At 33.3% G+C, this 25,333-nt stretch overlaps 1 protein-coding gene across 6 annotated transcripts in view; it reads right to left on the reverse strand.

Annotated features, from left to right (window-relative positions):
- The window catches only part of LOC112053123 (inositol-trisphosphate 3-kinase homolog), a 104,061-nt gene that overhangs the window by 20,645 nt on the left and 58,083 nt on the right, over positions 1-25,333 (reverse strand). The window contains exon 1 of one of the 6 annotated variants that reach the window (XM_024092456.2): positions 15,239-15,439. The exons of 4 other annotated variants lie outside the window; for them this stretch is intronic. In XM_024092456.2, the coding sequence (XP_023948224.2) occupies positions 15,239-15,265 (27 nt within the window). In that variant the 5' untranslated portion in view covers positions 15,266-15,439. Of the gene's footprint in view, positions 1-13,683; positions 14,024-15,238; positions 15,440-25,333 lie in introns of those variants that run through there. One more of the 6 variants, XM_024092434.2, reaches the window with a different exon arrangement.

Consider the following 25,333-nt stretch of genomic DNA (forward strand, 5'->3'; position numbering starts at 1 on the left):
ACTGACAGACTTTTAAAATATGGCATATTTGCTTATCACAGGTTCTCGTTCATATGCACATAACAATTGGCGACAACAAAGCGGACCCACTTATAAAGTGGATGGAATCCACTTGTAAAGAATCAATTTGTGGAATAGTTGAAAACATTACCAGGAGCTAGCGCGAGGAACAACTTACAATCGATAATAATGTAGTCCACGTGCTGTTTTGACCATAGATTAAATAAAGAAACGAAGTGACTAATCATACAGAAAACGTACGGATAAATTTATTTTTTCATACGGTTGCTGGAAAAATTGTATTTTCTTATTTTTCCGGTTACCGGACGAGTTGCTTCAGTCTTTAGGACAAGAACTAGGAGAGAGAAAAAATTGTAGTTTTTAGCTTGGTAGAGAAATGTTTTTTTATAAAATGCAATAGCCGATTGACAATCTTGATAACTGCCCTGGTATACTAAATGAGTTTATAAGAAATGAGGAGCTCAAATACTTTGAGAAAATATAAAAAATCAAGGAAGAAATTTCATATAATAATTTGAGTGAACAAAATCTAGTTAGTAGAACCGATGAGGTTGATGAAGTTGACAAGCTAACAAATTTGAAAACAAGCTTTCAACAACAACATCAAGTTGTTGTCAAAGATACAGTTGACAGAAAAGGAACTTCATGCATCTGATCTAGTTCAGAGTGCGAGGAATTTGCTTCAATTGTAGGTCAATGCTATGTGTTAAAAGATGTCGTCAATTGATGGCAATCAAAAAATAGGAAAAGGATACAAACCAAGCTGATATATCCAAAAAACTGAGTGTGATTTTCTGTAGTATATTCCTAATCGTATTTTTTTAAAAATTACTACTAATAATTGTTAGTATTTGTTTCAATATTTTAAAATTCTAATTTTAAGAAATTAAATATCTCGTATCTCAAACGGTGAAGGAAAAACAATGTGAGGAAACCTTAATTCTCTGCGTGTGTGAAGTCTGCTAAATTGAGCCAGCGTGGTGGTTGAGAAAGCGTATTTGGCCTAGCCCCTCTCATTCTGAGATGAGACTCGAGCTCAGCAGTAAGCCGAAAGTGGATAATGATGAAAATCTAATACCTTTTTAATTGATACAGTGATTGAATCAATTATTATTCAAAGATTTTTTGTTAGTAGATCAAACAATGAACTACACGTAGATATGACGCCATTATATCAAATCAAGACTTCTGACTTGCAGATATATCTTGCAGAGATATTCTTTAATTATGTTGACGCTACATCTATGGGTACCTACTAGTTATACTTTTCTCCTATTTACCACTATTCCGCCAAGATACGAGTATACAAAGGGAGATTGCGTTAGGATTTGCAATATTTTATCCATGCAAGGTAAAAATTTCGATTCACGATATACTCTTACTTGTATCTGCAATAAGTTGTCAAGATGGTCTTCAGACTGTCCTGATTTCATGAGGTCAAGGCTACCATAATTTTGCATAGTAATTTTTATTAAGATGTGTAAAAAGGACAAAATTATTAACAGATGAACCTGGCTAATATGTGGCCTATTTTTAACCGACTTCCAAAAAGGAGGAGGTTCTACGTTCGGCTGTTGGTATTTTTTTTTTTTCTAATTTAGTCTTTTTAACAACCTATTAAACTGAACATCAAATAAACTGAAAAATTTTATCTACCTTCTATATAATATCCACGAAGGGTTGTCAGTAGGCACCGGGTGACCGGTTTGTTACACAGAATTTTGAATAATTTATCTAACAAACGTAAAAATTTAGTAAATTAGCCTGATTTTCCTTGTAGTATAAGATTTCTTTATAAGTTCTATACATACCATACAAGTACAATTTATTAAAAAATCATATTTGAATTTGGGTTTACAATATGTATTTTCTAATATAACTTTATTTATTTCGACGCGTTTAGCGTTTTTGTTGTTGTGTAAACAGCGTCATTTTATTAGTGCTGATTTTAAGTGAAAAAAATTGTCCATAACAAAGTACCTCCCTCTCTTTAATCGCTAGCTAGCTAGCTCGCTCAAAGGCTCAAACTTAGTCAAAGGTATTAAAACCAGTAGCCTTGCCATTCCAACAAAACCACAACAATACTTCCAAATCGTAACACAACGAAACTGGCGAAACAAACATTGCAGTAGTATGGAGGACCTCAGTTACTAAAGAAAGCTTTTATCATAAATTGACGATAGAAATGGATAAAATTATAATATAAAGGATCAATTAACATAGGTAATGATAAAGATCAGACTACTTGTACTACAGAATGATTATAAATGGTATTACTAGTTGACGCCGCACGGGCTCAACCGCGTGGTTTTGGTTCCTGTAGGATTAGGAGGATAATATATTCCCTATAGCCCTCCTCAATAAATGGGATATCTAACACTAAAAGAATTTTTTAAATCGGACCAATATTTCCTGAGATTAGCGCGTTCAAACAAACAAACTCTTCACCTTTATAATATTAGTATAGATTCATCTGTATCACACTGTCATTGTGTGTGTTGGTTTAACGATTGCTATTACGAAATATAGCGCATCTGCGCAAGGCTACAAAGTGCGTCACATTTCAATTATTCAAAACTTGTTTCGACATTTTCAGGCTTAAAATTTACAGGACCAATAAATATTTAGTTGTTTTTTTGTGTCTAAAGAAGCCTCCATAATGCTGGCTTGTTGCGAAACAGATATGGTATATAATATAACAGAGGTTTTAAGTACAAAAGATTGTCCTGAATACTCAGTCTAAATATTTATAAAACTTATATGGAATCTTAGCACTTGATAGATCCTTGGAAAGGAAAATAAATTTCCTCTCATAATCTGCAATATTTCGTAGAACTTAATCAACAGTTTATCTGACTCAGGGTATCTACGCCAAACAAGTAAAATAATTATACCTAAGTATGTTATCAATTCGAATAGAAATATTTTTCTGTTATACTACCTACATGTTATTTTATTTTTTGTAGTGTGAAATTGATGCTATTTAAATTATATGAATATTTTCAATTGAATAAGATCGGAACTCCTTAGTGCTAGCCGCTCACCATTCGTTAAAACTGATTGTGTGTTAGTCACGATGTGCATTACTTCATACAGATCGCGACCAACACACGATCAGTTTTATTGGATGTCCTGCCATTAGCGGCGCAAGCTCGTGAACTTATTGGATGGTGAGTGGCTAGCATAATAGCTCAGTGGGATGGTTAAATACCTATTACCTACTGCCTTGTGTCAGAGTAAATATTTCTCTATTGTGCTTGTATAGAGTACATAGTTATTGTTGTAGCGTTCTTAAGCCTATCGATAATATCGGGTGTATCTAGGGTTGTCAGGCACTCGGATAATGTTCGACATACTTAAAATACTACCTTAGAATCCCAAAACACTGTAGCCATGAGTTTTCCAGCGGATGGGGTGACTTTAAACTTCTTCGGGTGGCCTGTTCCTTTTTTATGTCACTGCATGGACTCTTGTTTACCCTCAGGATCATAGTGATGAACCCAAGTTTCATCACCAGTAACTACCGGTTCTAGAATGCTACGCGAACCACCACAGAGCTCCAAAAACTCCCTTACAGCATTCAACTCGCATTTGTTTCTGAGGCGACGTGAGCATTCGCGGCACCCATTTTGCACTGACTTTTGACAGATTCAGATGCTCATGAGAAATAATGACCGACGGACGAATAGAGTAATCCATTCTGCTAATATTTTCACTCTAATACGGGCATCTTCGAGTACAAATTTCTCAACCATTTTCACATTTTCTTCAGCAGTGGTACTAACCGGCGCACTATGACGGGGGTCGTCTTCAATACTTTCTCTACCCCGTTTGAATTCACTAAACCACTGAACAATGGATAATGAAGAAGCAGAATCATATTACAGAATTGTAAGAAAGTTTATTTAATGCTCGATTTTTTTCAACATTGTGGTCATCTTAGTTGTGTTTGCGTAATGATATCTTGAATACTAATAAAGATAATTTAACGAAATTTTATATTTATACCTTTAAGGAGTGTCTTTAGGTGAGATAATTAAATTACCCATCGTTAATAACATCACCCCGATACAGAGATTTTACTGAACGCCCCTCGTATATCGCTTTTATGTGCATATAGGCACCTCTTTGTATTACTTATCTGACCTGGCCTGTTTTTCGATCTAGATTGTATTATTGTATATTTGCAGATCCACTCGTGTACAGATGACTTGACAGATAAACAACGTTTAGCTCTTTAATGGTATTATTATGTAAAATATTCTCGAATGTAACATTTACGTAACAATTTTTTGTTGTTGTTTTACAAAGAAAACGTGTAAAAACATGTGAAATTCATTTGGACTGTGGCGCTTGTGTTAAGACACTTGTTCCTCAAAATGTGATTACCGATTCAATACGCAACCAATGGGAGGCAGCGATTTTCTAAACACATACATTAAACGATGAGTTTTTTTCATAACCTTGTTAATGTTGTACATCTAATAAAACTGCTTGTTTACTAACTTGAAAGCATCCTTGAAAGCATGCATGCATGCATGCATGCATAGTTTATAAGTAAAAATGTTTATCACAACATTCAAGTAAGTATAGGTATACCCAATATGTATGATTACCGTTTACATTTAGCCCAGTGACCCCTGCCTCCGATTCCGGAGGGCGTAGGTTCGAATCCGGTCGGGGGCATGCACCTCCCACTTTTCAGCAGTTATGTGTATTTTAAGAAATTAAATCCGCATTGGGCCAGCGTGATAGATTACTCGTATTGGCCTAACCCCCCCCCCCCCCCCCTGAGAGGAGACTCGTGCTCAGAAATGAGCCGAATATGGGTTGTAATGATGAATTATCGATATTATTATTATTATGAAAAATCGAAAATACCATCGTATACGTATATGTAAATCTGTAACCGTATTTGTTTCCGTGTCAATCATTGGAAAAATTATCAAGTATTTTAATTAGATTAGCTAACATAACTACTAATTTGGCGTTCTATATGGTTTTAGCGATCATGATTACCTACCTATATGTATTCTTTAGTTCCAGTGACATTGACATTGGTGACAAAGAAGAGGAAAGAATAAAAGAAGTGACAAGATAGAATATAATAGAAATAGAAGATGGCCGATGAACATAAAACCTGAAAATGCTAAAAGGAATAGCTGGAATACTTTTGTACATTTTCATACTAATGTCGTGAAATATTTTCTAACCATAGTAATCATAGTTATAATACGTGTAAACGTAGTAAGCAAACTGGTAAACACCGACTTTAGATAGATACATTATATGTAAGACAAGTTATCGATAATGAATTCACTTACGTCATAGATCCGTCTGCTACCTACGTTGCGGGACTGATAATCGAATGAAATGAATTACTGAACGTGCCTTTATATTATCAAGTTGTTCCGGAAAGCAAATACTAGCAGAAGTTGCAGAAGATGTACTGTATTAATCGAAAGAGGTGTGGATTTTCATCCTACTCCTAGCAAGTTAGCCCGCTTCCATCTTAGATTGCATCATCACTTACGAGTACCATCAGGTGGGATTGTACTTAAGGGCTAACTTTAAAAAATAAAAAAAAAACAAAAAACGCAGCTAAACGGTATCACTTAGAGCAGCGTTTTAAGCAATAGTGGTTTTCTGCTCTGTGGTTGCAACTCGCCACAATCCAATAAAATCGGCACTTTTTAACCGACTTCAAAAAGGAGGAGGTTCTCAATTCGGTCGGTATGTTTTTTTTTTATGTATGTACACCGATTACTCAAAGATGCCTGGACCGATTTCGAAAATTCTTTTTTTGTTTGAAACGGTATAGTCCCCATTTGGTCCCATTGCCATCATGTCAATATCTGATGATGGAATCCTGGAGGAATTGAGGGAAACTTTCGAAAATTATATGGGAGTCTAGTGTGTTCGTAAACTTTTCCATTTAGTACTTTAAAGCACTACAATTTCATGAAGGTTTACAATCGATCTGATGATGGAGCCATAAAACAGACGAGGGAACTCCTCGGCGATTTACAGCAGTTACCTTGTGTTTGGGCTTGATTAATTTGTATTAATGAGAACTTTCCACATAGATAGGTTGTGACTGTCATTTAGGGGTTTGGTGATGAAGACGAAGGACAATTAAGGGAACTCCTTAACAGTTTAAAGTAACTACCTTGTGTTTGGCCTTGATTCATTCGTATTGCTGAGAACTTTCTACCGGGATTGTAGATTGTGTTAGTTGTGTCTGTTATTAGGGGTCTGATGATGAAGACCAAGTTCAATTAAGGGAACTCCTTAACGGTTTACGGTAGCTACCTTGTGCTTGATTAATTTGTATTGCTGAGAATTTTGTACTAAGATGGGTTGTGGCTGTCATTAGGGGTCTGATGTATTCGTTTAAGATGAAATTTTACACTAAAAATGGAAAAATAATAAAAATTTAAATAAAAAAATACAACCGACTTCAAAACCTTTAAGGCTGCGTTATCACTTTTGTGACCACGTATTTGAATCATGCTGGATTCAAAGTAAAAAATAAACTCCCAAAGAAACGACAATCATGTTAAAATTATTAATCCGGTCAATTTAAACATTCGAAGTTACATAAATTAATTAATTATGTACCATTGTCCATTTATTTATTGTAGTGTCTGCATATGAAAGTACGAGTCAATGCCGTAAGCTTAGACACGTTTAGCCCGATTCAATGCTTTTTTAAAAAAATCGCCCAAGTGCGTGTCGGACCACGCGCAGTGTAGAGTTCCGTAGATTAAATGAGCAGTTTAATAAATATGTAATGCACAAAAATACCGATAAAATAGACGATAAAAAAATCGTCCTCACTTAGCATGTAGGGAAGGAAGCCCAAAATATGTTTATTTAAAATTTTTCTTTTACCACTTTATAGAAGTACTTAATTAGTATGCATACTCATACCAAATTTCATCTTTCTAAATTTAATAGACTCTGGTTAGACTGACAACTTTATCTTTTTAATTAACGGGACGGGATTAGTATGCAATTTTCGATTTCTAATAAAGTTTATTTAAGTTGGCCGACTATTACTCTTTAAATAGCAATTTCTACTTAGTTATTATAGTTTTTCTTGTAGTTTCATCCTACTCTCTTGATTTGTTTCACGTATCCATAAACCGTTTAGCCGGTTCGCTCTAACAAAAATTAGCTCTTAAAATCTTCATATTTTACAAACGCATCCCTAAATTGAAAAATATTGGCAAAGGACCCCTCTCATCTTTACACTACGAAATAACGAGTAACAAAAAAAAATATTATATGGGATTAAAGTGCTAACTTAATCTACGGAACCCTATACACTGCGCGTGGCCCGACACGCAAATGGCCGGTTTTTTTTTGTTTGTTGCAATTATGTTTTAATCGTTCTTTGTTTATTTCTCTTGTAATACAATTATTTAAATATTTCCTCCTCTTTTTATTGTTTTTAACATAACAGGTGTAATGTAATGGATTTTCTATCTAAGTGTGTATATTATTTACATAATAGTAATAAATATGGTCACATAAAAATAATAAAACATTCTTTAATTCATTTATGAATTAACATATTCATGAACTTAATAATATGAATAAAAGGTGCTTTATAAAACTTTATAAATTATTATCTATCTGCAAATCACATTCCGGATAAAACTATGTAATTTAAATGACTATTATTCTCTACGTGTTGTGAATAATATGTTGAGAATAAGAAGAAAATAATGTTAATTAATGAAATTCAATTATGATTCTCGTCCAACGATGCACATTGCACATATCATGAGTATGAGCCGGACTCCAGTTAAGGTCAGTATAAAGAAAACAAGGAAGTGTGAGCGATAACACTTCCGGACTATCATGCACTGTGTTGTACAATCAAATCAAGCTGTGAGAGATTCATTGGTTGAACTATGTAATATCATGTCATCATCATTACCAGTCAGTGGCGTAGCGTGCTTTGGAGGGGTTTTTTTTCTTTTTTAAAAGAATATTTGCCATATCTTTTTTTTTAATATGACCAGTATTCCCATTCCCCTCCAACTAGTCGGGAAAGACTGTGCTAGGAGTGGGTACGACAATAGACCAACGGGGCGGGGGTCGAACAACCACCCCCGGTAAAGAGTCCGACCGCTCTTGCTGTTGAGCTATTGAGGCTCTTCGTTTTGACCGAGTTGGGTGGTCCAAATAAAGGGTTGAGATTTCTCACGAAAGAAACAACAATGCTTGCTTAAAAGAAATATGTCAGTGACGTAACCTATGTAAGATGTTTCCAACTTCTCGACTAGTAGTAGTTTTTTTTTTTAAAGAATATGCCAAATATTCTTTTAAAACAAAAAAAAACTCAATCTAAGATGGAAGCGAACTAACTTGTTTAGGAGTAGGATGAAAATCCACACCCCTTTCGATTAAATTCGAAAGGTTCATTCAACACCAAATCTCAAAAACCGCTTGGCGTACAAAGATGAGATTTGACAGGGACGTAGGTAGTTTATGATAGTAGAGGTTCACTTATAACGAATTTTGCGAGAAGGTCGGATTAAGGAGGTCTAAAGGTCTTCCTTAATCCAAAGTCGCGGGCGTTCGCTAGTGATCGTAAAAAGAATGTGTGACGATACACACCCACACACCTCCGTAACTGCATTACTAATAAATTCAATGACAAAAACCAAAGAGAAGCAAAAAGCCCTAACTACGAGCATTTGCTAGGCAAAACGTATTCAGTATCACGACGGCTCAAGTGATGTTTTGTTCTTTGATACCAGTATGTGGCCATAATTAAAATGGCTCATATTACAGTAGTAAGGATTTGTACTAAGTATGAAGATTTGACGTCAATGTAGCTTATATAAATAGTATCAGAATTCAGAGGTTATCTCAATGTTTTTATTCTCGTTCAGTGAACAAATCAGTCTATTTCAGTAGACGTGCGCTTATCTGCACGCGTCAAATTATCGTATGATGTTGTTACTCGATTTATTAAATAATTATATGACCAAATGTATACAACATTCTTAAAACGTTAACAAGCTGATGAAACTCATTGTTGTCATTCATCACAATTGCAAGTAACCTTTGCCATTCCAAATAAACACTATGAAAGCGACGTGAACTCCTGACTCTAAATCAAACTGCATGGTACACCAAGGAAGGGTAATTTATTCCAATCTTCTTAATATATACATAAATGTTGATAATAAGTAGGATTTTGATCATATAGTTACTAAGACTCTGATGTATCTAAATAAATGTCCTTTTATTATGGACGAATGTTACAAGGCACTTATCCGCTTAGCACCACGTGTAAATTTGTTTGGCTTTGCACTTAGTTTAAAAACTTGTGAATTACTCTAACCGCAATGACAATTTACAGCTGTTTTTGTTCAAGATGACAGACCACACGAGCTTATCTGTTGCTACAAAAATCCAGTTTAAGATTAACTTATTATACACTTAATTATTACTACTTAATGCGAAAAATTTATGAGATTTAATCTCACAAATCTGAAATAGGTCAGTTGCTTTGTACCAGAATATTAGTTTACATTTTATTTATTAAATATCGCATTACAAACTGATTTGAATAAGAAACATCCATGTAAAGTATAAGAACTAAACGGTTTAAATTAAACAATTTGATTTGCCATATTTGAAACGGTTTTTTGTTCCTAGATCAGACGATGAATATTTTGATGGACAGTTGTTGTAGTAACCGCATATTTTAAGCGCAGCTAGATTTCGAGTGTGATGCAACGTAATGAACGAACGTGACAAAAAACTCAGATCAAACCAGTTCTGGTAATTGCACACAAAACTTGTAATTCGAAAAGATCATATCTATATTATAATTATGATACTCTAACAAGTAACTTTTCAACACTGACGCTATACAAAATAAATAAAATAGCTACTAACGGATAGATTACAATGATAATGCATTTTTTGCACTAATTTAGACAAGCAATTAGGTATTATCTCTTTGATCCAAGCTTTAACAGCTGTATGGAAAAAATTGCAAACAAAAATATAAAGCTACGTCTTTGTATTTGGTAATATGAGGCCCAGTGAGGCCAGTACAGACAGTGGAAGTGGAACGAATGATAATTTTTCTTTGTATTTAAAGGCGATGCAAAGCGCAACTCATTAATTCCTTACAAGACAAAGAAGTACGTACGTTTTCGTCATTCAATGGAACTAAACTAAATTCAATATTGTAGATTGAATCTACTTTAATCTACTTTATGTTCCAAAATTGAAAATATGGACAGTACGAATACGAAATAAGAAAATTCCGAATAATAATTCGGTAAAATATATTTAAGCTTCTACTAGCTAACCGTCTTTTCTTTCGTCATTTTACGTAAAGTGACATTAGTATAGTAATGGTATCAAGTACTAAGTTACCTAAAAACTGGTGTTTACCTAATTTTGTTAAAATAATCATGTTAGATGATCGTAAACACAAAGAATTACTGCCACTTGATGTGAAAGAGCGGAGTCATTTCGGTGAACATATAACTGTTAGATGATAACGAAAACGAAAATACGATGAAAAACGTGTAGACTCATTCTTTGAATGATACACCGAGATACATAATAGGCCCGCAGATACTGGTTGTTATATACGATTATATACCATTGAATAAGCGTGGTGGTTTTTAATCTTACTTTTAAGCTCCCATAAGAAGAAGGGATAATGGAGGACTGGAATAATAGGTCAAAAAAATAGGCTGAACAAGAAAATACAACGTAACAAAGCTTTGTAAACATAAAATGTCTCTTTGACCTTGGCATTGAGCTCCGTTAACATTTAACTGGTTTTACTGCTGAAATCTGCTTGCTAACCTTGGTCCATTATACAGATAAACATATACGTACGCAGGATGGGTTGTTTATGAATGATTAAATAAAAAATTGCCTAGCGTACCGGTACGTATTAAGCGTAGAACTTAATAATAATTATAAACCCAAAAATGCTTAATTGAAAGGTACATGAAACTACCTACGATACGTAGGTATAGGTACTTGTATTATATAACTGTGCTTAAAGAACCAGAAAATTCTATTTCTAATCAACCTCTCTCAATTTTTCACCATTCATCAACCCATATTCGGCATACTGAACACGAGACTCCTCTCAGAATGAGAGGGGTTAGGTCAATAGTCCACCACGCTAGACCAATGCAGATTGGCAGACTTCACACACGTAGAGAATTTAAAAAATTCTCAGGTGTGCAGGTTTCCTCACGATGTTTTTCCTTCACCGTTTGAGACACGTGATATTTTTATTTTCTTAAAATACACGTAACTGAAAAGTTTGTTTATAATGGAGAGATAACTTTTAAGTTTGGACTAAATTTCGTAATTCCGTTCCCGTGGGAACACGGAGGTAAAAGCCTATGAGCCTATAATCGCAAATAACGTGGTTTTCTATTGGTAAAAGGATTTTCAAAATCGGTTCAGTAGATCCTCAAAAAATTACCTCTTTATAATATTAGTATAGAATCATAGATCTAACTAGACCTAGAGGAATCAGTGGCGTGCACTTCATACATGTATTAAAGTACTGCATACCCTAAGTTCTTAATGCTTATTAAATGAAGATTTTTCCAGCTTGCTTAATTTTATTACTAGTGCATACCCTGATCGACAACCTTATGCACGCCACTGAGAGGAATTATAGTGTTATTTGGTGCAGTCTTTCTGTCGGTAAGGTCATCAATTGTGAGCTTACGACTGAGGCAACGTCGCCGTCGACCTTGATTCATGACGTTCATAAAGTTTGTTTATTCTTTTTGATAAGTTATAAACAACTGTCTCATTGTGTTGTCAAAGAAAAAACGTCTTATCGTAAGTTGTTTACGCAATGCCATGAGAAAAAATTTAATATTTTTTATACCATGTTCACAATGCAATAAAAAATGCGATTAAACAAGTTACTTATATACCTACATTTATAAAAAATAAAATACCAAACAATTACCTATATAACAATAATAAAACAATGCCACAAAAATAAACCAGTTCGCGTAAGTAACGTAAATAATAATTAAAATAGGGCCTCAGAATAGAGAATGAAAAATTTTAATAAAAAAAATTCAACCGACTTCCAACTCAAAAAATAACTTTAACTAAAAAGCAAAAAATAACATCCTACCTATGTGCTACCTTCTGATCAGTTTGAAGGCGGTACCAAGCCAATGATGTTTTAATTAAACACGTTTAAAGTACAAAATTTCTGTGGTTCTTTCAGAAACAGCTTTAATTAAAACACGACACTGGCTTGGCACCGCCTTCAAACTGAAAGAAGAAGTTTTTCGTACTAGTAATAAGTTAAAGAATCCTCAAAATTGCTTCAGACATAGTCATCAAACATATGTAATAGTGTACCTACTCAAAATAAATAAGTGGGTTAGCTTTACCTAAAAGTAGTTGAATTAAGTGACAGAATTAGATGTATTTTACACATACCTCGGCTAGGTATGTATGTTGAGAAGTTGAAAATGATATGACATTTATAATATGTTAATTAAGCATATCAGGGAAGTAATTTAATACTTAGATTACTGTTATCAGAGACTTGATTCTTACCTATTGACGTAGATATTCATATATAATTTAATTGATTAAACTTTAAAAAAAGAATAAAAAGCGCTATGCTATGCTATGCTAACTATGATCTTAATAGGTACGTTAAGTACGTACCTATTAAGATCATAGTAATAAAAATAAAATAAAAGGAAATATCATTATAACTACAACTATAAAATTAAAATAAATTAAAATTAAAACTAATACCTAAAAATTTTACAAAAAAATATTCAGGCATATACGCACGTTTTACCCTAATATTATTTTATTATTATTACCTTAGTTGTCAAAAACATTTATTAATGATTGAATAGTAGATAAATAAATATTTTTAGGTATTAGTTTTAATTTTAATTTATTTTAATTTTATAGTGCTTCACTGAGGTCTACCTACATAATATAGGTAGGTATTATAATTATTGTATGATGAGTACTTACAATGTACGTACATTAAATTTAATAAAGTAAAACTGTTTTATTTGATAGGTATACATAATATAAACAAATATTAACCTATACTATATAATATGTAGGTATAATTTTATGCTAATTAATTAATATAATACTTTATATACATATTTTTGTAATAAAAAAAAATTTATTATTTATTTTATTTTCATTATTTTGACTTTTAAAATAATATACATTAGGTATTTGCAGTTAGAAACTTAGAAGTATTTTTTTCGAAACTATAAAAATATCAAAAAACTACAAAAGCTCACGACGAATTGAGCTTTAATACATTCATAAAGCTACGGCTCATGAATTTTCTCGAACACTTCACAAAACGTATGTAAATGATTGGTCTACTAGACAAAATCTATGAATGAATGTAGCAGACGGTAGGTAGGTATATCGTTAGATTTATTTAATAAAATAAATAAATTACGTCCTTGTAATAGTTTGCCGAACCTAATAGAAGCACTGCAACGAAATAACTGCGTTCGTAGGTTAACTCTGTTTAAGAATTCGGGGTGATTGAACTCCCCTGAGATCCCTTTCTGATTCTTAATATACATATACGCGATGCATCAACATTCAACATATTTATAATATGCTTACTTTTTCCTGAGTGAATCGTTTTAGGTCGATCAGCTTTTGGTACTGGCGCAGAGCTCGCACGTAGAGCCGGACGGGCAAGTCCGTCGGGAGCGACACGCTCTCCGCGCCCCGTGACGTCACTTCCGTCCCGCTCATGGTCAGGACACAACACACAAACACTTTTTACTCATAGTGCATCCAATGGGCGACATGGGGTCCCTAGCGCGAATTGCGCGTCCGAAGTGAACGTCGGCTTCACGCAACACTGACGTAGGCACGTACGCCCCGCGCATGCGTACCCGATCTACCGCGAGTTTGCGAAAAGAAACTTCACAACTTGTACCCACGCGAGTGACTTTCCCTGCTGCGTCCGCCGGGCCACCGACCTGACCCGCTTTTACTATAAATAAATACACTGGATCATACTACTTGTCTACTCACTACAGCGGCCGATTCATTAACGTTTAATTCACAATCGCCGATAGCACGGAGCTTTTGTGAGTTCGTCCTAACTATGAGTACAACTACAATACGGTCGTTAGTCAGCGAGGCAGCGCGGCGCGGACACGCGGTCTGTTTACTGATCAGACGATAAAACTTTTTAGGAATGCCTACCGCATACGCAGTTGGCAGATAATATTGCACAAATATTAACACTGTTGCATGATAAGACTTAAATACTGTACCTTCATCAGGTACAGCAAGTACGGTTTCATTTTGCCCAAAATCTAAAACGCCTTAAAGCGACCAAACCGATGTCAAACTTTGCACTTCTATGGAATAACTAAAAATACTTTATCATCTGCAATAATTGTGTAGCATAAAAGGGAGAAGAACTGGCAAATAACAATTTGATATAAAATACCGATAAGTTAGCAGTAAAACTACTAATCTAAGTTTAAAGCTACTAATCTAAGAATGAATCAATAATATACCTATAGGTATACCTACTCTTATGATACAATAATAACAATATGTTAATCTTGATATTCATAATGAGATCATACAGCATATCATAAATCTTTTTAATAAAAGAGAAATAACGAAAATAATAATGTTTGGATTCTCTACAATGAGTAATTGCAAGCCAATGATATTTTTTTGTTTAGGATTAAGAAATATTTTTAAATATTTGATGAAAGCAGTAATAAAACAGATCAATATCCCTATATTATAAATAAATACTACAGGTAAAAACAAACTAAAACAAATGAAAAAATCACCATTAACACGCCTGGCTTAGGACAATTTGCTAAGTAATAAAGAATTAATAAACCATTAGCAAACTTCCAAAAACAATAGGACATGAATCACAGTGACAATCAAAGATTACAGTGTATTCAAAGATTACAGTGTATTATTGGAAATTGTTGAATTATTGGAATTGACAATGACTGTACACTATTGAATATTAAAATATACCAAACAACCCTAACTACGTAGGTAAAATAATGCAATAAAGGCATTATTTTACCTACATTATTGGTTAGATTAATGTTTGTAATTTCGATAAATAAAAACTGTAAGAAACAAGTATACAACTATACATAAAAACAATAAATTACAATTTACTTACAGAAAAAGAAAGATGCTTTGTCAACATAACCTCACTTAAAACACATTCGCCGCTATGGATGGGTTTGGTAATTTACTAGACACTAAGCTATGAAATTAAACAGATATATGCCTAAACTTGGTTCACAGCACTGACAATATGCACAAAAACATTGAAGACTCACTCATTTCTGAACTTTTATAACCTGAAAAGATAGTCTGCTTTGTTTTAAAACCCGTTTGTGCCACCCTTCCCCCGCTCTACAGCGGCGTCCCGTATTCTATAGCGGTACGGTAATTCTTGGTATAGAGATATGTGGGAGATACTGCCAGATGCCCCTATTCTGCTAAATGAGCCATTATTCCTTAAGGCATAGAGTTTGTTTATGCTTACATTTTTCTGATCTAAATTTAATGACGTTTCATTCTATCTTACTTCAATGGGGGAAGAGAAGGATGAATTTGGGTAGTCTTTTTTTGAGGTTTTATCTAATCTTTAATGTGGTTACCATAATGATTTAGTGCAAGTAGGTCAGGGATGATGACGCCAAAGATTTAATAGCCGTAACGAGAAAGTGAAGAGTGCCATTAAGATAAGTACCTATTGAAAAGGAAATGAAAGTATAAGTAAGTGCGTTTTGGTTAAGGTTTGTTAAAATAACGTTGATAAGAAAGTAGAAAGAAAGAAAATATCTTTATTGCTACATTATGCCACACATCACAATTATCTATGAATAATCAATACCTTGCTATATGTACTATAACTATTCATAACTATTCATTTCTTAAATATATAAGTAAAAAATTACGTTATCTCATAACATATCAACTACAACAACAACAAGCTAAAATATCATTATATACAAAGTAGTATATCCTCACACATCTGCATAATAAATAAAACTGATGTATGTGTATGATACAAATGTGAATGTGATGGATGTGTCACATTTACATTTGTATCATACATGACCATAGTTAAAAATTTCGAAAGAATATATTTCATACGTGTTACAGTAGGTGTAGTAGTTACCCTTTTCCCAAAACACGTTTAAAGCCAAAGTCACAAGTTAGCTTTTACACACAATTACGAAAAACGCACTTATTTGCACGTAGGTGTAAAAATCACTAACTGCGCAATATTTTTCAGTGCTCTTTTTACTTGCCACTTATAATACTCATAAAATAATAATATTATTGTAATGTGTGACGTCAATAGTAACCTTTCGTTAATTGTAGAGTTCCTTGGTCAATAAAAAATGCTAACTGTCTATTAAATTAGATGAAACTGAACTGGAATTGAACGAAATTACTAAATAATACTTTATTATGATGTCAACCGCATCAGCAGAACATGGACAGGAATACTAAAAAGGTACTCTTAGATAGATATACCTACTCCTATTATGTTGATATTACAATGCGCCACTCTACGTCTAGAGCGTAACATCTATGCTTCCCTCTTCTGAGGCTTAGATTTTACGCTTCATATGCTTGTAATTTTATCGCTAAACAATGTTTGAAAGTTAACCGAAATAATCATTCAATTCGATTTATAGTTGACGAAAAGAGAATAAAAATTAGCGTAAAAAAAAAACATTTTTCAGGAAAGAGCTTCGAATCCTACATCGAATATGTCTAAAATGTCAAAAAAAACATGACAAGTCTAAAAAATGTTCTATATTTTTGAAAAACAAAATATTGCATTAATATTTTTATTGAGATTAGATTACCATTTTAACTATTTTATCTAATTAATAAGATTCTCACCGATAGCAGAATTATTTTGACTCGATATCATGTGTATGTATTTATTCTCAGCGAACAAAAAAATATTACGAGAATAACCCAAAGACACCAATCGCCTACATTTTAAACATGAAGGGAATGCGAGATAATGATTTTTTGCTATAGACAATAATCAAATGCCTAGTACAGATCGTACGATAAGCGTCAACCGCTCATAGATCGTCTTGTAACCTGTTTTAGTAAATAGCCTAAATAATTAGTAGGAGCTTCAAAAGTAATTATTATTATTATTATATACTAATAAATACTGCCCTGTCTCGTAAATACTCGTGGTTCGGCGTGTTTCTTTTGTAAAAACAGTACAGTACTCTTATGTAAAAAAAGTGACTTAAAAATCTAAAACAATATTCTATAAAATAAAAAAGATTTTTGCACTGACGCTTACAATTCTCGGCCGAGCTTATAACGATTCTCGGTCGAGCTTCTTACAATTCTCGGCCGAGATTCGTACAAATCCCGCCCGAGCATCGTTTACATAAGTCAAGATAACAAAGCTTATGTTGACTTACGAGTTTTTAGGGGAGGTGAGTACTTCAAATATCGAGCAACGTTTAACTGATACGAGTTTTTGTGCATAAGCAAATAACTGTAAGGTATGGAGAGATATCGCGATTATCGCATAGGTACGAGTTTTTGTTGCTCTTAGTAGAAACTCTTCGTGTAACTTAGCCAGTAAGAACAACGATAGTTTTTCACCATTAATATCAAACTTACTCGTATATTATAAATACGAAAGGGAGAGTTTGTTAAGCTTTCCCGGGTAAACCACTAAACCGATTTTAAAAATTCTTTCACCAATGGAAAGCTACATTATTAGCAATTAACATAGGCAATATTTTATACCCGTATTGCTACGAGAACAGGATCGGGAAGGGTAAAACTGCGTGGCATCCACTAGTTAATTATAAATGTTTGCAAACAGTACTATAGGCATCACCTTTATAAATAAATAATTTGATATATTACTTAAAAAGCAACGAAACCCCCAGTACGTGAGTAAGACACGAACTTGGCTACAATTTTGTAACGAGCACGTTTATTATCTTATGAGAGGACGTTAAAAAAACTGTTTGTCTTGTCTACACCTGTCTTGTTTTTTTTTGTTATGCCTAATAAAAAATCTTTCGAAATTTTTTAGATTGGGTACTTTGTCACGTCCCTAGCAATTATTATCAGTCAAATAATACAAAATTGGTAAATTAACTAACTACTTACTTAATCCTACGTTTACTTTGCTTAAGAAACCAAGCTACGAGTTTTAGCATAAGCAAAAAACGGAGTCTCCAGTCTTTCTATACATTTTTTTTAAATTAAATTATAAGAAAATAACCCCTAAAATAAATATGCCTAGAGAGAGATTGCTATGTGAATTCTCATCAGATTAGAACATATTATACCCAAAGGTATAATTTTTCTTATTTGATGAAGTAGTGGTAGAATAGAAGAAGACCGCGTTAATAATCTTATCATAATACTGATAATGTCATCACAAAATGGCGCCTATAATATGATCACATTATATACAAATTAGATAACAAAAACATTAAACAACTTAGATACTATACTACTAAATTGATGGCATCATTTTATAAATAAACAAACTTTCTGTTAAGCAGTTATAACCGGTAATGCATCGATGTTTATTATAATAATTATTGACTCTCTACCCAAAGTAGATTACAAATGACTGACTATTTTAATTACTATTTTAATTTATTGCAATCATAAATCGAATTTAATGTTGTTATTGTTGTTAAGCCCGAATAACGAGTTGCAATGTTGCACTGTACCTACAGTTTATAAATACATAACTACTTAACATTACATTAAAAACTGGTTGTTTAATTAAACTGAACTTATCAACTTCAAAAATTGACAGATTGCGCTAAAAGCACGTCCCCTTCACCCGCGCAGCAAATAGCATGCTCATATATCGCACGGCTGTCGATTCTTGAGCAAGGACGAAATAAGGATGCTCATTATTAGCAATGTTCAATAGTAGCATGCTTTCGTGCTTGAAATTTTTGCTTGAAAAATTCTAAAGCTTTGGGTACAAAAACAATTTTCTAATTTATTTAATACGCGCCAGAGAATCGCGGCGAATAAGCGGCGAATTCACTCTTTCTGGACTGAGCCTAAGCGTTAATTCTTCCTCAACGCCAACGATACCTACCTATGGTCGAAATTTTCTTAGAAGTCTTATCACCAAAACAAACCCGTCTTGTCACTAAAATCACATATTTCACTTACGTTATACGTAATTTCTAAAGAACAAAGTGTCTAAATCCTTTATTATACGCGTACAGTACGAATTACACCAAAAACTACACCGAATTTACGATTTATTCACATTTATTTTCTTAAAAACAAAATCACAACGAGATTAATTTGCACAGCTTAACTACGATTACGGCAATTTGACATTTCGTAACGCTAGATTGTCTATGAAAAGCAAGGATAGGTAAATAACATCGAGCGCTAACTTATCGATAAATGATAATGAATGATTCTTTAATAATTGATATGTTGTTAATTTAAAGATGGGAAATTGATATTTTATAATCATTTTATTTTAAAAAATAGTTTTTTAATGAAAATATTATACAATAAATATGCTCACGTTATTCTTTAGCGTAAAAGATATCTTACGAATAGTAGCATTATTCAAACACTGGTATGGATAACATTAAGTTGTAGCTGTAGAGTAATAATTATGAAGAAGGGTAAATGAGTTTTTTTTTCATGGAAACGCCGTGGTCTATAAGTATTTTCGTAATAATTAACTTTTTTCTGACTATTTTACATATTTCAAAAATATACATGCAGGGCAGAGTCTACAGTTTTAGTTTAATCAAATACGGTTACCTATACTGGGTGTAAGGGGCATGCTAACGAAAACTTAATCCAGTGGTTCAGTACATGATTCTGAGTCTCTCAGCGTTGAAATTTTTTTTCGGTCTTTTCACGATATTGAAATTTTTTTTACAGTTTTTTTTAACTAATTACAGCTTAGAAGTACTTATTTCATCTATCTCAATACGATTTTTAATAAAAATCGTCAAATCAAGATTTTTAACAAAAACTAGCAATGTAAATTTAATTTTCAAAATGCGCGCGATCAGCTGTTTTCCAAGAGGTCAAATAGGCAGGTCACGACTAATAGGTATCTATCTATACAAAGTCACAAACAAACTGCGCGACGTTGTATTGCCGACCGCCGCCGGTGCCGAGGAAAATAATTGCTATCTCTCTCTAACCTAAGCCGCGCGGCGCGGTTAATAGGTATTTTCAAAATATTGAAACTTTACGCTATTTTTTCTATAGTTCGTGTTCGGCGGTCTGTTGACAAACAAACCAAAATTCAAAAACTTTTGTGTATGTTTTATGTTATGTTAGTAGTGATTTTCTGTAACGTATACTCATACAATTGTGTCGTTTGTATTGTGTGTGTTTGTGTGTGTTGACTGAGAAGTCTTGAAATGCTTAGATCAAATCAATACCTACTACGACGACAGAACGTCTCGTAAACGAGAAACAACCTGAAGTAAGTTAACTACCTGTACCTAGTTAAAAACTTGTAAACTATAAAAAATAGGTATTAGATAGGTAAGTGTAGCCAGCCGATTTGCTGTCGATGCGTACGTACCTACTTGTACGTACGCAGTAGATTGCGGAGCGTTGTTATCGCATTATTCGCTGTACATTGCGTGCTCAACATTTTCAAAATCTGAATTTTCTTATTTCCGACGTAATTGGTATTTAAAATATCGTTGTGGAAACTAAATTTAACCTCTTCATGCAGTTTTCGGTATCATGTCCCTTACACCCAGTATGTACGTGGATACGGGCACACTTTTTTGAAGTTTAAGCAAATCTTGGACGTTAGTACGTCCCCAAAAGATTAAAGAAAGAGACGGCCGCGTGGCGCAGTGGGTAGTGACCCTGCTTTCTGCATCCACGGCTGTGGGTTCGATTCCCACAACTGGAAAATATTTGTGTGAGGAGCATGAGTGTTTTCAAGTGTCTGTGTGTATATAAGTGTATATGTAGTGTATTTATACATTATATATTTATATGTAGTATATAATTGTATATTAATACTATAATATCAACTATCTTAGCACCCATAACACAAGCTACTCTGTATGCTTACTTTGGGGCTAGATAGTGATGTGTATTGTTTAAGTATATTTATAATAATAATAAAAAAAAGATTACCCCATTTCTTAACCACGCGTACCCATAGGCATAAACCGTGCACCGTTCACCGTTTGTGACACGTGATATTTAATTTCTTAAAATGCACACAACTGAAAAACGTTACTATACGTTCCCTTTTAAGATAACGTAGTATAGTAACGGATGTTTTAGTTTAGGTATTTCAGTTATAACGATACCTACTTGATATCGTTCCGATGCCCGCCGTTAACTTCTCAACCCTACTGATTGTCTTTGATTCATAGTCGGCCATTATTGTTGTGTCAAAAAGTCATCTAAGAAAATTTCGACCATAGTTATGTAATTCTTTGTACGCTCTGTGCAAAATTTATTAAAATGTGTAACATTTTCCAAGTTTAGTGAGTTCACGTATTTAAATAAACTGCAATGAGTCATGGGGTTAATATCCATAACATTAAACTGTTGGTTTCACCGTCTTATTGATTTAAGTTACCTACCTGCTCGACCAGAGACTATCAAAAAGTTTATTGTATTTTTTGTGGCTAACAAAATCAGTTCAGGAAGTGTAGGTAAGTACATAAAGACAAAATATGAAATTCAAAATTACAATTGTATGCACTAATTTATCAATTAATAATAGTTTACATTATTAAAAGGTCGTTGGTTTACATAGGATGTTCAACTGTGTACGTGGCGGCACCTGAACTGGGCCCTAACTGAAAATCAGTGCTGCACACTTTTTTTTGTATAGGAGGTATGTGGCAAAATGCTGAGTTAGGGCCTTTTTCTAGGTTATGCCACATATTGCAGGGCGTTCTTTTTTTTTTTTGCTCTAGCTTTATAGCTAAAATATATAGCTTATGCTATATATTTTGAATTTATTATTGTAATGTGGCACTGCCTTAAAATAAAGATATTTCTTTCTCTCTCTTTCACTAAATACCTAAGCATATCCTAAGTTCAAGTAAGTAATCTTATCACCTTTAAACTGAAAGTTCGTCATCCCATACGTAAGGTAGGATTTTACGCAAAATACGGTAGACTTTAAGACTACTATGTTTCTCTACGTAACTATGAGTTTTGCCCATAGTGGATTTGGGAGGTTTCAAGGACCTTCAATATTGATGATGACTATATTATGTGGTTGGATGTTATATTGATTGTTTGAATATATTGATTTTTATGAGACAGTCGGGTAAATATATCAATATTAAGTAATTTATACGTAAAAAAGAAAGATTATCTGAATGTTTGCAATATAAATAAGATTATAAAATTTCAAAATCTATTAAAAATCTTTAATCGTGATTAGATGAAAATTCATAAATTTTTAGCTTCCTTACATTAAACGTGAATTTTTTCAATAAATGAACTAAGTATAAACATAAGCTAACAAATAAAAATATTTGTAATTTTGTTTGAACGCCCATACAAATATAACGATCATACAAATATAACGATCATTATGATCAACGACGTCATTGATTCGTGCAATTTTGTATAGGGCGTTTTTCAGGGATCCGTGGCAATGCCGCTAATATGACCCTTTAAATCCCTGCAGCTCCGAAAGTAATGATCGCAGATATCCTGTTAGGTACTTTACTTTACTCTTAGCATACTTACTATTTATAAACAATTTAAAAATCTGTCATCATCTTTAACGATGTTTTCTACTGTAACTTTCTAACGTAATTTTTCATGAAAATCGCCAAATCGCCATAAACTTTGTGACAACCTTGCAAGAGACCCTGAAAGTTAAGTATACAAAATCAAATAATTTTCACTGGTACTAATATACAACCAACGAGATGATCTGCAAGAGATAAGATGTCACCGTCTATATCTCTTGCGATATTGTGATCTGTCAATTTATTGTGAACTAAACATACTGATTACAATTTAACTTGTTATTTTTCTGTAATTCTTCTTTCGATCAATCGTTTTCTTTCAAAAACTTCTTTCAATGGCGGTGAAATCGGAAATACCGCTAAGTATCTCATTCATTGCGTTGGGAAGAAATAGATGAGTTTGAGACAGCTCCGCCGCCATTTGACGATGTTATGTCTATTCCTCTTCGCTTGCGTCGCATATCAGCGCCACAGGTATCTATAAAAAAGGATTCTACAAAATTGACAAACGTTCCATGAAAATCTTTTCTAAAAATGAAAAAGTTCAAAGTGAATTCAGTTGCTCATTTTTGCGCTCTATTCATTGGGTGAAACTTAAGCGCAACAGCCAACAGAGTGCTGTTAAAATGAATTAATCACCCATTTTTTGCAGCCATAATACCCATTTGCCTCGCCGTCGCGTCGGTTCTATTTAATTTGTATGTAATGCATGGAATGCCACGATGAGCCTGCTGACGTCAATCGAGCAGTGGCATAAATATTTATTATAGAGCATGTAATTATTCGTTTTGTCTTTCAAAATAATGTTTGGAGTTTTGTGTGACAGGCGAATTTACATAGCATACGTGTGGGTGTAGACTTGTAGTGAATCATCGTTTAATTGAATTAAAATACTTTACTATTTTTAGTTTTTTTCTAATATTTACTTGGGAGAGCGAGCTTGTGCTCTGAGATTGTTTTATCTCGTACCCACCTTTTTCACTGTACTTTTCTCATAGGTCTGCCAGGCTTTGCAGTGATCTGTACAAAAAACTAATTTTCTAAGTTTTCCAAATACCTAGTTAGTACATTTTAATATATGCAAAAGAATGCTCTTCCAGTTTCCATTTTCTCATTTTAGTTACCTACTTTATTTTAATTAAGTGTCTTCAGTTTATTGTGTGTATGTGTGTGTCAAATAAACAAATCTTTCTTTAAATTACCATCATTTCAAGACAACAGTGAGAGTAAGTTCTCAGATTAATCAGATAAGGACCTGCCTGGCTTGTCGTTACTTTTCTGTCAAAGTAGTTATATGATCAACGATCTAATGCGATTATAAAAATTGTCTCCATTGAATCTATGCTTAAATAAAAATTATGCTTATTATAAAAATATTTGTTTGTGTAGTTGAATGGTGCAAAAAAACAGTCAACAACTTCTAGTTTAGTATAATATATACGAGTGTACCTAATCTAAGCTCGTTTTCTTAACAAAATGACAGACAATTTGTTCTTGAATTCTGGTGTGAGTCCTTATGTAATTAGTCTGAGAATACGTTTGGCTGTAAATTGTAATCATCTCTTACAATCAGGCGTGATTGTAGTCAAGCCTATACCTACATACGTTTAAGTTTATACGTTTTAAATATATACAGGATGTCCCGTAAATAGTACGACATACTTTACAGGGTGATAGCTGACTGACAAGGCCTACTAAAATAACGCAATATATGTTAGCCGAAATTATACGGTTTTCAAGTTATGTAACTTGAAAACGTTTTTTGGAAAAAACTTACTTTGCAGTATAAAAAAAAAATTCATTCAAGCAATGATTTTTTTTTTTGTACAACTATTCAAATATAAATACCAAGTATACAATCAACGCTTAAGTAACTTTTCAGCACATGGTATGACTAAACTGCATTGAAGGTGACTTGAAAACCGTAAAATTTCGGCGTTATTTTAGTAGGCCTTGATGTAAGCTATCACCTTGTATGGTATGTCGTAATATTTAAGTACGGGACACCCTGTATACTTATACTTGTATTTAAAATTACTGATACATCCATGCGCTAAACGATATACCTTGAGTATGTAGGTGGTGTACCATGGCCTTACATAGCGCGTGCTAACTTTAGCACGTCATTATAAAAATTGGCGCCTTAGTTATTTACATAACTAGCCCCCATTAGGACTTAAAGAGAATGTTATAGCCAATTAAGCTGAAGAATAACGATATTATAAAAATAATTAACATGCAAATATTTTATTTGCGTTAAAGATATTTTCGTCTGTTAATTATAAAGCTATTTTGGCTTCTTAGCGCGCCGACATGATATATCATGTACCTATCTACATAGCAATAAAAACACTTTAAAATGTAGAACAAGAAACCATAAAAATAAGAATGTTTAAAAAACAAGGTTTTATATAAATATACTAGCAAAGAGAAAAGCAGGACAAAATAAGTGCTTGCACCCGCGTGGTTCCCGTTCCCGTAAGAATATGGAGATAATATAT

The sequence above is a fragment of the Bicyclus anynana genome, chromosome 5 (assembly GCF_947172395.1).
Source record: "Bicyclus anynana chromosome 5, ilBicAnyn1.1, whole genome shotgun sequence".
Classification (NCBI taxonomy): Eukaryota; Metazoa; Arthropoda; class Insecta; order Lepidoptera; family Nymphalidae; genus Bicyclus; species Bicyclus anynana.